A 14501-nucleotide genomic window follows, 5' to 3' on the forward strand; every position below is an offset into this window, starting at 1 on the left:
GGGGCCTACAATATCGTGATACAGGCATAAAATGTCCAAATTGTCGTTTTCAGGGTGATATTAACACTCGGACTCTATCGTTATCTGTTACTTTTCAGCTAGTCCCTGTGCCACCTCATGCCCTACAAGTCAAAATTTAACGTAAGTCTAACTTGGTCGCAAGGATGATTACTCCGCGAAGCGGAAAGCGGACGGCTGACGTCGAGACTCTGAGAAACCACACAGCCTAGTTGGAGGGAACTGGAAACTTGCACACATAACATTGTGGGATGGGGGCGAGTTCTCGGGGACACCAGTCCCGGGGAATCTCTCCCCGCTATGCACTCCAATCCCATCCCATAATTGACTGTTAGCAGTCCTTAGACACGGGAGTGGAAGAATGCTGGTGTAGGACGATGTCGTATGATTGGAGATCACGGAAAGTGTCCCTGGAGAAGGGGAAGTGGGTGAGTGTGTGACGCAGTACTATGGGGGGGGAGGGAGATGCCCCAGGGCTGGTGTTCCCGAGGACTCGTCTTTCATTTTCATTATCTCTGCCAAATGCACCGGCGTGCATTTCATCGTCGTGATTGATCAATCTTGTCTACGCTGCGCGTATCCACTCGGTCATCCTCTGGCTGCAGACTGCATGCAAGTCAACTAGGTGGGCATCCTTATCCAGCTGTCGTATACGCAGGAAACAACACTCCAGCGCAGCTCATCGGGATAGATGCACCTCCCTGCTTTGTTGAGTGACACCTTTTTTACCCATGTCAGTTGGCATGCACAGTGTCTCGCTGCCACGCCAAGAGGCGAGGTGAGATAGTTGGCATCCTTCCCGCCAAAACGCTGCGGCGGATAAGTTGCTGCCGGTCAGAATTCCGCACTTCCCGATAATAATGAACCATAGGCTAAAATTCGTAACCCGCAGAGACGAGAATACGAGTGATGCAAGAGGATCCCGACAGAGGTGCTAGACTCCGGCTTAATGTGGATGGTGGTAGTTGATTATTTGCAGGCAGGGCACGCCTGGATGGGCCCAGGCCTGCTGGTGTCAGGAGCAACGTGCAGCTCACTTGAAACAGATTATACAACTGGCTACTAGCGATCGCACATGTTTTGTATTTCATCTAAAAGATACATTGAGATCAAAGATAACATGTAGAAACTTGTATCGGTACTTGTGTCAAGATCTCGTCGACCAGCACAGTGTGCGTGCCACGTGGATGACAGCAAAATAAGCGAGGAAGACAGCAACGGCAGGAGACCAGTCAACAGAGACCTAGCTTTAAGGAATAGAATACCAGGCGCGGTAGGAGATCGGCGAGATAGTGCTGGGCTTAAGGACCAGTGCCCAGCACAAAGCTCGCCCTGGTCGCTCTGATGGGTAAGCAGAGCACGTCTGACATCATACGTCCACGATATCATTCATTGCCTCTCAAGTCGCCGCACTCATCTTGTTGATTAAGAATTGGTCTCCTAGTGCCAACATTCTCTTTGACGAAAAAACAATGGCTCCAACGACAGACGCAACACACGATAAGCTTCGTCAACTCGCTGCTTCGCTGTCATCCAGCGTAGAAAAATATGACAGGAGCAGTAAGGAATCTCGTTCCGCCATAGTTAGAGCTGCCCAGCAGGTCATTGAGGCTGTGGGGAGGATTCCTGAAGAGCAGATGCTCGAGGACTCCATCAAAGCCGGCGAGATGGTCTCAAAGCATCTCTTCGTCCTCTGGGGGGTTTTTGATGCCATCCCCGCTGAAGGTTCCATATCACTGGCAGATTTGGCAGCCACGGTGGACTGCGACGTGAAGCTCCTGGGTAGGGTTGATCACTGCCAACGAATGAGTTGTTGGGTTGAACAGTTAAAGTTAACACCGTCGATTAGCTCGGTATGCTCGCATGCTGGTTTCAACCGGCATTCTCGACCACGACGGCCCAGAGCGTGTGGCACATACAGACAGTTCTAAAATCTTTGTCAATCAGAATCCCAGCGGAGATCTGACCCAAGTCATGTGAGTTTGGCTGGCTGTGTATAAGGACGGAAGCCGCACGAGGAGTAGTAACTAAAGACCTGTCAGGTATGCCCAAGGTTTTGTGCCTTACGGGAGAATCGACGAGTATTTCCAATGGAACGGAAAGAGAGAACCCAGTGGACAGAGTCGCAACCCGCTCACCTTCGCTTACGGAGACCCCGACAAGTTCATCTGGGAAGTCTCGTACGCGAACCCCGAGCAGAAGAACATCTTCATGCGATCTCAGGCCGCAGTCCAGTCGTTCTACCCGGTGACGGGAGAATACGACTTTGCTTGGGTGAGGGAGGCGTCGAAGACGGCCGGCTCCAACCGCGTCCTGTTCGTGGACGTTGGGGGCGGCAACGGCCACGCTGTCAAGTCCATTTCGTCTGCTTATAGTCTTCCGCTAGGCCGCTGCGTCCTGCAAGACATGCAGTCAGTCATTGAGGAGGTCTCGCAAGCCGGGGCGCAGGACCTGAAGTTGATGACGATTGATCTTCACTGCGAGCAGCCTATAAAAGGTGCGCCTGACCACATGGGCTCGTAAAAGATAATCTTTGTTTACCAAATCGCTGATCATCGAGACAGGGGCTTTCATTTACTACCTGCGTCACATCTTGCACGACTACGGAGACGATGCTGCAGTGGAGATACTGAGAGTCGTGCGAGATGCAATGGCAGAAGACAGCAGGCTTCTCATTGCGGAACAGATGCTTGCTGACCCACCGAAACCCCAAGCCACAGCGATCGATCTGATCATGCTTAACATAGGCGGCAAAGAACGGACGAGAGCAATGTTTGATTCGGTGATCGCAGCGGCGGGGCTGGAGGTCGTCGGGTATCACGCCATACCAGGGTCGGAGCATGGGGTTCTCGAATGCAAACGCATGTAAACTCAAGAGGGCTAGCAAATGAGAGCAATGGGTGCAGGAGTGGGTCGCACCCTCTACGGAAGCCTTGGACACATACACGATGTGATATCACATTGTCATGCAATGCAGTTGGGAACCAACCGCGTCTCACCCGCTGACAGTCTGCTTTCAAATACATTTGCTGCAGCTTAATAAACTTGTAGCACAGCTGACTCAGACTGGTTGGGAGATGCGACCAACAGGCTTGACCCGCCAGAAGTTCTTAACCCTCAAAGGCAAAGGCTCAAACCGCATTCTCAGCGCAACCTTCCATTCTCAATCTTCCCCATCTCTCTCTCAGTCGTCTTCCATCAAACTCTTCTCAATCGTTCGTCCGAGATCCTGCTCACAATGGCAAGCCCAGTCAGTGCTCAGGCTTTGGTTGACCTGGCTAAGAACCGCCGCACGTACTACAAGTTGACAAGCGACCTGCCCATCTCCAAGGAGCGTGTTGTGGAGATTGTCAACGAATTTGTGCTGCATTGCCCGACGCCATACAACTCGCAGGCCACTCGAGTCGTTGTCCTATTTGGCGACCAGCACAAAAAGCTATGGGAGATTGTGGCCGAGATCATGGAACCCATCCTGGCGCCCAAGATCGGGGCTGAAGCCACCGCTGCCAGGTTCACCGGCTTCAAAGACTCTGCCGCAACTGTAAGCATGCGCCTCCCTGCCCGAGCCCGCATCTAACAATAGGCAGGTTCTTTTCTTCGAAGATATGGACGCCATCAAAGGCCTGCAGGAGACATTCGCCTTCATCGCCGATAAGTGGCCGCTGTGGGCCACCCAGGCCGATGCCATGCTGCAGTATTCGCTGTGGACGGCGCTGGAGGCGGAGGGCCTGGGCTGCAGCCTGCAACACTACAACCCCGAAATCGACGAGAAAGTCGCAGCCGCCTTCGACATTCCCGCGGGCTGGAAACTGAATGCTCAGCTCGTCATGGGGGGCGGCCGTGATCCTAGCGAGCTTCCCGAGAAGACCTTTGAGCCCCTGGAGAAGCGTGTCAAGGTACTGGGCGCCTAATTGAGTGTACCTCCGTTGACGCTGTTGCGAGGGCATACCTTGCCACATGGGTGGCACTGCATGTGGAACAATTTATTTTTATTTACGTACGGATAAGTTAAAAAATAACCAAGTTGCACTTGCTTTCACAGTGGCCGTGGGAATATGAAAAGCGAACTATGATCACTATTGACAGTGCCGCTGGTGACGATCAGCCACTTGGCAAACACTAGATGGAATGATTCTTACGCCGTAACCCGCAAATAAAGATATTAAAAGGCAAGACAATCGACAAGTCACGCATCAATTGGTCAACAACTAAGAATATCAAGGGTTTCCATGCCGTGCGGAACATTACAGCCATCAAGGATATCCTCCCGGAAGACCAGTATAATATACACACTGAAGGCATTGCAGCCCGCCTCAGGGAAAAGGGTCTTGTGCTTAGGTCCTCGGAGAAGAAGATCTTAATCAAGCAGCCTAGGACTTTATTGTCAGACTTGCGCCAGTTTCCAAGCCTTCTCATACGATCCACCTTATGACACCTCATTGCTCAGGAACATCGGGGTTCACTCGCCAACATAAAAGACCAACTCCATCTGCCTACCCGGTAGTTAGATCCGAATGTCGCAGCTCGTTCTTTGATAATAAACCAAAGGAGGAATAGAAACGTAACAATGGGATATTAGGTACACTCCGAAGGCACTCAATAGTATCAGATCCTATCAGAGTGTATGCATCCCTATCACATGTATATAGAATTATCCTCCAATATGTATAAATGGCACCCACTTTACCACCCCTCCTGGTCCGACAACATGTTATAATCCCTTATAGCCTTATGGAGCCCACCCGCAACGTTAGTAAATAAATCAAAACTCCCATTGAAAGAGTTTCGATTTGAAACAACTGAGAATAGAATGCCTTCCCTATTGCCCCTACATCGATGTCATCAGCACCCCACGTTGTTCCGATGACGTGCTGGAAGCCCAGAGCCTGAAAGGAGTTGGCAAGATGTATTGACTCGTCAGCAAGCTTGACGTCTGCTTGATCTACCGTTGAACACACAGAGAGATATGAGATAGCACCTAATCTAGTTTCACCCCCTCGAGATCAGACATACTTAGTATAGCCTAGTCTCCGTTTCTAGTGAGAAGAAGCCCACTTCTAGACGGATCGCAGGCGATGGAAAACCCGTGCCAAGCAAAATAACCACCAAATAATCAGTGAGTATCTTCAACACAGACTCGGGATCGGGGTTGTGAACACCTCCCTGGAAACCTTCTCCTCGTGAAATTCAGGTCGTGGTGAGGCGCCTTGAAGGATGGTACGGACATAAGAGGATACAACTCGGCTACGCATATTATTTTTCGAACCGGGTATATGATCTCCTGCTACGTGGAAGGGAGCTCGTCCGGCCAGGGCCGTAGTTATCCACCAAACCCGTCTCAAAGGCGTTAATTCGATACTGTCTAGGATAGACTGTGCTGCAAATTTCCAGAGCCACAGCATCGCGTCCGATGGATGCAGCGGAGTTTTGTTACGTTGACTACAATGATGGGACCTTCAACGGCTAGCGATATAATTTTTTCCTTGGTTATCAGTAGCTGAAATGACCCCTACCCTCGGTATGTTCGTATTTTCACTTCTATGTTTAAGATATCGCGGAGAATATTTGCTTGCTGTGTTCGCGTCGCGATAGTTGCTCTTATTCTGACATTATGCGGTTATGCTCTAAAGGAGCTCGTGTTTTCATCCCCGAAATGCCCATGGCGGTGGGCCTTGAAGCGCAAGAACCAATTGTACAATTCTGCAAAATAATAATGCGAGGCATGTGGCTGGGCAACAAATGCTACGGCTTGGAGGAAGCTTGTCGGCATCAATAGTAGGCGCATAGGACTCGCTCCCGCAACGCCATTGCAGGCGATGTAGTGGCCATTCTCGCGAGATACAGCACGCCGATGATATGAAGAGAGTATGAAGACCGATAGAAGATTATAGCAGAGAGTTATATTTATAGCGTTGTATATAGAAAGCCGGCTAGCGACGCTAAGATAAACGACGCGAAGCTCTACTAACTATCTTAGATATGTTAAGACTCTACTATTTTACTAATAGGTATATTAATCTCCTTAGGCTGCTTCCCTAGAATCCCCTCTAAATTTAGGCTTATAAGAGAGGCCTCACCCGCCTAGATATTATCCTAAGCGGTAGCCCATATCCTTACCTCTTCGGTCCTAAAATACTTAATAATTTAATAATCTAGGGCTGCTTTAGCTACTTATCTATACTTACCTCCCTGATAATAATATCCCTACCGACTGCCCTGCCGAGAATCTTAATAGTTATTAGAAAGCGACTACTCCCGCGGTCCAGTTAATATAATAAGCTTATCAACCCAGGGGAAATCTGAAGGGGACGACAACGTAGCGTATTACGCGATAATTTAGCGCTAGCCTCGCCGAGCTCGTCTCGCTTGACCTAGCTAATACTTAGACCCCCTCTATCATAGGGGATAAGGATCTCGTCGATAGGGACCTCTAAGGTCCAGAAAGAGGTATATATAGGGAAGGACTTGTAGTATAGTACAACGTCGTGATTCCGATTACAGGGTAGTTAGAAAGGGTTCATATCGTTTTATATTCGATAAAGTAGAATAGGGTATCTTGCTAAGCGGTTAGGTTACGTAGCTAGTAATAGGGTAGTGTCGGGATCGGATAGATGGAGGAGAGTGAAGAGGTATATCGAGGCAGGTTATCTGCAATATGGCAGGGATAACGCAGTTATATGGCATAAGGTGACTGTATTAATCTCTGAAGAGTATCAGGCCCTGACGAGAGGGACTGGTCTTATAAGTTCCTACCACGTGACCCCTCCTATAGCCTGGTGCACGAGACCTTATACCTCTGAGGCAGGTCGAGGCGATTTCGCCCCTTCTGCCTCTAACAAGTTGCTAATATTAGAGGGATTAGTATAAAGATATACGTGGTCATTAACTTTTTAAGCTAAGGAGTATTATTAATAGCTGAGGAATAAAAGAAATAGATCTATCTAATAGGAAATTAGTAGGTTTTATATAGTAGTGATTATTTGCTTATTTACCTAGGGATTACTAGATTATAGTAATCTCGCGATCCCTATAAGGTGTCGCCAGAATGGAAACGAGAAAGAAGTTTTCTCTTTCCCACGGCTAACCCGTGTCTCGATGAGTACGGCTCAGTATCTTCTTAGATTTCACTTTGACCACAGTTTGCCCATCTTCAACCTGAGAAGTTAGCTCCCATATTTTCATTCCTTCACCTTCACCTTACACCTTCATCCATTCTAACTTGGTGAAAGGGACGCTGCATACTATCAAATTCGCACTCACGATGGGCCGCTCCTGGGACGGTCGCCTGGATATTAGTTACATGGAAGACCTGGCCGCCACGGAAAGCAAAATTGCGGTTGCTAGCTGGGAGCGCTATGCGGGCGCTGGAAGCCAGTATGGCGGATCTCCCCGGCCAGAAAAGCAGGAAAGACTTTCACCACTACTACTGCCTCCGCCTCCTCTGGCGTTGCGCGATCCTGCCATACTACAGCTGAATAATGTCTTCCCCGGTTCGAATGATACATGGGTGGGAAAGATGAAAGACGCTATGGTTTCTGGCAAGCTGATTTGCGACGTGCTGGCGCAGGCAAAGATTGACCCATGGGAATTCAACTACTACAGCCATAAAGACGAGAGGATTGAGCTTCACGAAAAGTATTCCCATCTAGGACAAAGCCTCAATAATCCACCACGGCCCTCGAGGGCGTCATGCAAACTACCGCCAATGATTATCGACAAGAACGAGCTGAAATACTTGCAGCTTATGCCTATGACTGCCTGATTCTTAGGGTCTGATAAGTCCTGGCAGAGGTCGTCGCAGAATGCAACCGTGGGGATGAGCCAATCGACATAAAATTGAATAAAATTGGAGAGGATCCCTGGGCCTACAACTATCATCATCTGAAAGATGAGATCAGACTTCTACATTGCCGCTTCTCAAGGTTTGGGGAGGGCTACGCCAAGAGGCCTCGACCCAGTAACAATACCCAGTCCCGTCAGAATTCCAACAACGAACAAAAACCCAGGACGCGAAATGATTATTACGTGCAAACGTGATCGGCTGCTGCTTTTCGTAGACGTGTGATCCAGAGGGGGTCACGCTCCCACGCACAGGTTGGGGAAATGCCGCCATACCGCCGTCTTGGCGCATATACTACGTCGGGTTAATCATAGGTTTCTTCCGGAGGAGGGTTCCGATTCCCGATGGAGGATTTATTGAAGCACATGATCGGAGTAGGATGACCACAGATGAGTTTCACAAAAGGTTGTTGGAGTTAGTCCGATAATGAGTGCCAACCGTTGCCTAACATACAGGCTAGGGACTAGAGCATCATTCGTCATGCATGCCGGAGACCTCCAGCTACTCAGCTCTGAAAGATTCAATTCCTTTGCTAGAGGGTTTCACTAACCAAGTGAATTCATCTAGTCCAGTGCCCCTGCCAACGCCACGGCACTGAATCTCAGATCACCGCCCTCTCTCTCAAGGAATTTGAGCGCACCGAGGCTCAGACCCTTGGGGCTCAGCACATCCTCGCCCTCCTCCAAGTCGCCCCGCCGGATCGGCCCCTTCCGCCGGCCGTCCAGCTCCCACAGGGCGCCATCGCTTCCCTTGGCGAAGCACACGTAGTGGAGGTCGATGTCGTCTTGGGCGTTGGGGGCGGCCGTGTCACCGACCGAAGCGGCCTCGCGGTGTGCGGTGGCAAGCTCGGGAGTCTGCTCGAGCAGACGGGAGCGTTCCGCGGGGTTCATGTCTACAGCCTTGCTGAGGAGCTTGTCAAGCGTTGAGCCTTCCTCTGCAACGGGCGGGGTAAAGAGTCAGCCTTCTAGTAGTTGGGGCGACGGCATGTTGTGAATGGCAGACGCACCGATGAAGTTGCGCGCGGGGCCGTTGCAGACCGCGTGCAGCAGTCCCATGAGCCCGCAGGCATTTCGGATCGTCTGCTTCCACCACACGACGGGCTCTTTCTCTCCCTTGCCTTGGTACTCGTCCGCCAGCGTGTCCTCGGCCATGCGGTGGCTCTCGTAGGCGGCGCTGACGGGAAAGACGAGCAACAGGGCGAGGGCCGGGCGGGGAATGAAGGCGAGCAGGTCCGGGTCGGTGAGGGAGTAGACATCGTGCAGCTGAAGCGCCTCGGAGACGCCGAGCTTGTGGACGAGGTCGGTCATAAGCTGGGGGTTCGCCTCGAGGGGGATGAAGGCGGGGGCCTGCTGAGGATCGGGATCGGGGTTCGCGGTTGTCGACATGGTGACGGGTGTGAGCGAAGGAGACAGAGAGCGTTACTGTGCAAAAAGCAAAGATGGAATGCTAGTGGTGCGATGGTCTGATGATGAACCTCTGGTGTTGCGAGGTCGCCTTTTGCCCACCTACGTCACTGGTATGGAGGAGCTCCAGGCAGCGCTTGGTGGCATCACGGCGTGCCTGGAGGTGGGGTGCAGAGGCGGGGCAGGGGACAAAATGACGCGATACACTGCAACGCGTCGCGTCGGTTTGCTAAAGACCATGTATTCTGTCCCGGTCTGTCTGATGTTACTCAGTGATAGGTATTACTACTAACCTCGCACTCTCCGTATTGCTAGTATTGAGTACGGAGTAGTAGTGCGAGCAATACATAGTAGTTAGTAGTACGGATACTACTCGTATGAACGTACATGGACAATGGATGATTACGAGACATGCATTATTGCTCAGGCCATTAGTGTCGAAAGATCCATGCGCCGGGGCCACGAGCCGTGTTTGCCCCGTGGGAGGTCTAGCCCTATTGATGGCAAGAATGCTTTTTCTCGGCAAGATGCATATATTGGCTCAGTCCAGAAGGCCTAGTCGACGTTGGACGTGACCTGACCGGTCTGGGTATGACTCGGGAGTCATGTCTCAAATCGACGCCCAATGTTTCAATGTGACGGCACCCACGTGGAGCCAACTTGCAGGCATCAGGATCTGGCTGATGTGCATGTCTCAACGCCGCCCGTCACACCCACCAAGGCGGAAACAAAGCTTCATTTATGGGCCGCGGGGACGCTCTGCTTGCCCGTCGCTGACGGTTTTTTTTGGGGGGGTTTTTTTTTTTGCTCCCCTTCCCTTGATCATCATGATATTTACGGAGTCCGTCTAGTCGCATGAAGGCATAATTCCCGGACATAAAGGTCAATTAGCTGTGGACCGCGTTTGATTACCTAGGCCTATGTCCCTTGGAGAGTGGCACCGGCATCTGTCAGCGGCCGACACCACCGAAATAATACGGGTGCTCGAGGCCGCTCTTTTGTCAGCAAATAGCCATTGTTAGGGGTGCGGACGACCCGTCCTTCCTACGGCATACTTGATCCAGATGTCGGGACCCGGCTGTGGTGGCACAATAGCCTTTGGTGCAACTGGCGTCGAGCGTACCCGTTCTCCGTTTCCGTAGAATTACTTGCAGACTGCGAACGCGCTTGTGGGGTGGCCCTGTGGGCTTAGAGACCGGAGCCCGAGCTACGGGTTGAAATTTTGGCCTGCAAGCCCCCGGATTTAGCCAAGATCGACAGGTCCCCCAGACCATTCCCCTGCCCCTGAGTCCCAAGTCCAGGGTTCTTCGGTGCTGAAATCTTGGCGCCGACAACTGGGACGCGCTTTGACCGAACACGGCCAAGACGTAGAGACGAAGTTTGCGTCGGTTGGCAAGGTGGCCATCCCAATTGGGCGGAACGGCGCCCGCCACCATCGGTGGTTGATGCGGTGGTGGGTTCCATTGCGTCTCTATCTTCTCCGTGCTTCCATGTTGCTACGAGCGGCATTGATGCCGAATACGGCCAGAGTGGCAAGGCTTGGGAAGTCCAACAGCCATGATAATAATAGTCCCGACTCATTTGGCGTCTTTCGAAGTCGGCGCAGATCTAAGCAGAGGAAAACGACCCTTGTCTGAGATGAAGAAACGGGAACATGGGCCAGTTGACAGGTCATCTCAGGCGCCCTGTTGAAGAATACGTCGACGGCAGTTATTAACGACCGCTGGGGCAAGCAAACAGCGCCCAGCCTTGGTACATTTGGGGACATACCTAGGATCAAATCATCAAAATTGCTCTCTCTGACGGTCTGACCTCTGTTGCCAGGCTCGCAATCTACCTAGACTTTTGTTGCCGTCGGCCAGGGGCGCTAACACGACGCACCATCTGCGCCTCGCTGCAGCTAACCACCGTCCACCGGCCTCTTCCCCCATTCAACGGACCGTCCACCCACCTGGCATCAGCGTGGAAAGAGGGAAAAAAAGACGGGACCAACTGGGGTAGAATTGTGATTGGCCGCTACCCAGCCCCTCGGCCGTTTAGCAGTCGCAATCGGTCGCTGTTGCTGGCTTGGTGCTGATGAGTGAAAATCACCAATGCACGGCAAGTGAGGTGCTTCAAGGTTGATCCTTCCAACTTCCATTTCGAGACAGCTACTTCTCGTCCCTTTCCCTCTTCAGATGTCCCCCTCCTCCTTTTCCCCAGCAACTCGACTCTTTCCACTTCCCCCAAAGCTCTCTACTGGCCATTGTCGACGAGTATTTGTTCCCCTTCACTTGCTGCCTCACTGTCCCTCATGACCAGTCTGGCGCTGCGCTCCCTGTGAGCCCGCCCGAGACTATTATTCCCCAGCTCCGTAAGGACCACCCGTCACTTATTTCCGCCCTCGAATCCCCCCGCAAACATGGGCTTCTTCAGCTTTCTCTCCGCCAAGAAGGGCCCTGGCGATACCGCCAGCCTGAACGCGGGCCTCGACATCAAGTCCCAGCCCTACGATACCACCGCCATCGCGCTTCCGCCAATCCGCGGTACTCTCCCCGTTACCGGAAATGGCCCAAACACTCTCAGCGACCTCAAGCGTGCCGCTCGCAAGCGCAGCCAGGCTCAACTATCCACCAAGACTGCCATTGAGCCCTCGGCCCCGTCCTCGATGGTCCCACGAATGCGATCCAAGAGCGTTGGACGACCAAGCACTGCTCCATCTATCCCCGCCAGCCTTCCCCATCAGCGGCCCAAGTCGGCGAATCGAAACTCGAGCCGCCCCCCATTTCTTGTCCAAAAGACGACCCAAGGACCACCCTACTTGCTAGGCATGACCGGCCCCGAATATGACGACCCCGACGATGCCTCCGCCGTCAATGTGCCTCCCCCCGTACCCCCGATTGCGGCACACTTCATGAAGAGAGATAGCACAACTGCTCCCTCGAGCCCGCGGACGGCCTACTCGATCAAAAAAGGCCCAGGATCTATCACCGGCTCAGTCATGTCAGGGCGCAGTGCTGGCACCGGCACCATTGGCACAGCCGGTGGTGGGGGTGGCGCCGTCGGGTACGTCGATATCCTCGATGCCCAGGGCTCCCTCAGGCCCTCCAACTTCAAGACGCGCCTTCGCGCAGCCGGCGCCCGCGACTACGGCGAGGACGTCGCTGAGCGCAATATGGCTGTCAACACCGTCGACCTCAACAGCCCCGCCGTCCTTGCCTTCTATGCCATCACGGGAGGTGAACCTCTCGCCTATAAATCCGACGGAAGCGCTGTTGACGTCCACGGGAACAATTATGCCGCAGGCAATATTCCCACCGACCTCGCCACTACCATCCAGGGCAAGGACCGCGACGAGCTGTCGGCACTCGCAAACCAGCGTATCCGTACCCCGCGCTTTCCCGAGCGCACTACCAGCCTCCGGCCCCAACCCCTTATCAGCGGCATCCCCATGGGCGCTGGGGATCTAGCAGCTCCTGGGGACGACAAAAGTAAGGACGATGACTCTGGACTGCGCCGGCCCTTGTCGGTCCACGCCGGACGAGCTGTTTCCTCTCCATCGCAACCTAAGCCCCGGCCCCTCAGCTTGCACCCAGCCGTATTGAGTTATTCCAATGAGGCTGCCGTTGTCCCAGACATTCCCACCCGGCGGCCGGCCACAGGCCCTGATCAGTGCGATATCCCCTCCAATATCTCGTCTCGCAGCCGGTCTCGGGACTCAAACTTGACGGCATCAAAGAAGAAGCAGGAGCGCCGGGAAGATGGACGTCCACGATCCCGCAGTACTAAGAGTACCAGATCGGCCACGTCCCAAAGGCCATCCAAACCGCGACATGATGCAGAGGCTGGAGTGAACGAGCCATCAGGTAGACTCCGCAGCGCGTCATCTGCCTCGCGCAAAAGCCGCAAGCAAAAGCATGAGGACTTCAGCCAATTCGACTTCGGAGCACCATCCACTGAGGAAGCTGTACCCCCAATTCCATCATCCCGCTTCTCAACCCGCTCAGGGTCTTCAGTTGGCCCCCAGGTCGACTCTAGGCCGCAGAGTCAGCGCAGCCCGAAGGCTTCAAATGTTGCCCAGATACGCACTGAGGAGCCTCCCCTGCCGCCCCACCCACGTAAGCGATCTGTTGGCGCAACATCGCTACGCGGACGGCCCCAACTAGACAACATCGACGAGGTCACCCCTGGTCGCCGCTCATCGTGGCGCAACGAGTCCGTATCATCCATGGCTCCCAGCACCACCGCCACAGCCTCATCCAACATGTCTGGGAAACATAGCCGACATACTGCCGACACGTCACTCGACCTCAGCTACTCGATGCCTGCGGCACAAAAGCAGCTATCTCTCAATGGAATTGCCAAGAAGTCTCACACCCGCGGCAAGAGCAGCGGTACTACAGTCAGCAGCCTTCGTGGCCCTAGCAGACACCAAACCCAGCGCTCGCAGACACGGAGCCCATTCACGTTGCCTGTCGACGAGGACGGCTACCTGTCCAGTACGACGGATGGCTCTGACATCGAGTCTTACGTAGAAAAACGTCGTCGACGCCGCAACGATGACGAAGACCTACTCTTCAAGGAGGATGGTTATGGGCAGACAGGCGGCGGGCTCCCTGGTCTCTTCGACGGTGATGCCGCGCCCATCAACCCGACCTGGGCCTCGTCATTCTCCACAACCGCTAAAAACAAGAAACACACCATCAGTCGGGCACGCCCTCCAACATCTGCCCCACGCCTAAACGAGTCCACTGCCTCCCGCCGCGCTCCTCATCCCTCCCTCCGTGCTTGGGAATATGATGACGACGACGACACATCGTCCCTCACCATCTCCGAGTCCGATGCAGGCATGCGGTCTCGCAGCGGTAGCGGCGCTACCGCAGAATTGGGCAGCATTCTCTCCGGCGACGGGCATTATGACCCCGAGGAAGAAGCCTTGGAAGAGAAGCTCGACGCCCGTCTCGCCATGCGTCTACGCAAAGAAATGAAGCGCCGCGAGCGTACCTCTACACGCCAGCAGACGCTGCAAGCGAGGGTCACACAGGAGAGCTACGAACAGGGGCACATTGCCGACACAGAGGCCTAAGGCCCCCGCACAGACTTTTTTTTTAACGACACCAATTAACGTCTAATTATTCTTCTTCTTCTTTCTACAAATATTTCTTCTCTCATACATACGTCTAGAGAAAAGCTGGAAATTTGTGGACTCGGTTCTAGATACCCCTGGGCTGAAAGCGCATGTATGCAGGGAAATTGGACGT

At 53.2% G+C, this 14501-nt stretch overlaps 4 protein-coding genes across 4 annotated transcripts; 3 read left to right on the top strand and 1 right to left on the bottom strand.

The window, feature by feature from the left end:
* Window positions 1-1362: 1362 nt before the first annotated feature.
* On the top strand, window positions 1363-2541 carry ACO1O0_008353 (uncharacterized protein; the record flags this gene model as incomplete). The annotated part of the gene is made up of 4 exons (XM_083197717.1): window positions 1363-1366; window positions 1603-1800; window positions 1868-1994; window positions 2061-2541. The coding sequence occupies 4 exons, from the start codon at window positions 1363-1365 to the stop codon at window positions 2539-2541; spliced, it is 810 nt and encodes a 269-aa protein (XP_083047185.1).
* Window positions 2542-2914: 373 nt separating this feature from the next.
* Window positions 2915-3929, top strand: FRM2_2 (type II nitroreductase; the record flags this gene model as incomplete). The annotated part of the gene is made up of 3 exons (XM_083197718.1): window positions 2915-2918; window positions 3207-3559; window positions 3606-3929. The coding sequence occupies 3 exons, from the start codon at window positions 2915-2917 to the stop codon at window positions 3927-3929; spliced, it is 681 nt and encodes a 226-aa protein (XP_083047186.1).
* Window positions 3930-8421: 4492 nt separating this feature from the next.
* On the bottom strand, window positions 8422-9243 carry YUH1 (ubiquitin carboxyl-terminal hydrolase; the record flags this gene model as incomplete). The annotated part of the gene is made up of 2 exons (XM_083197719.1): window positions 8422-8792; window positions 8865-9243. 2 exons carry the CDS (start codon window positions 9241-9243, stop codon window positions 8422-8424), a joined length of 750 nt encoding a protein of 249 aa, XP_083047187.1.
* A 2419-nt stretch (window positions 9244-11662) lies between these two features.
* On the top strand, window positions 11663-14326 carry ACO1O0_008356 (uncharacterized protein; the record flags this gene model as incomplete). Its single annotated transcript, XM_083197720.1, has 1 exon — window positions 11663-14326. The coding sequence occupies one exon, from the start codon at window positions 11663-11665 to the stop codon at window positions 14324-14326; it is 2664 nt and encodes an 887-aa protein (XP_083047188.1).
* Between the last annotated feature and the right edge of the window lie 175 nt (window positions 14327-14501).

This window comes from Amphichorda felina, assembly GCF_050947745.1.
Source record: "Amphichorda felina strain 45539 chromosome Unknown scaffold_8, whole genome shotgun sequence".
NCBI classification, from domain to species: Eukaryota; Fungi; Ascomycota; class Sordariomycetes; order Hypocreales; family Bionectriaceae; genus Amphichorda; species Amphichorda felina.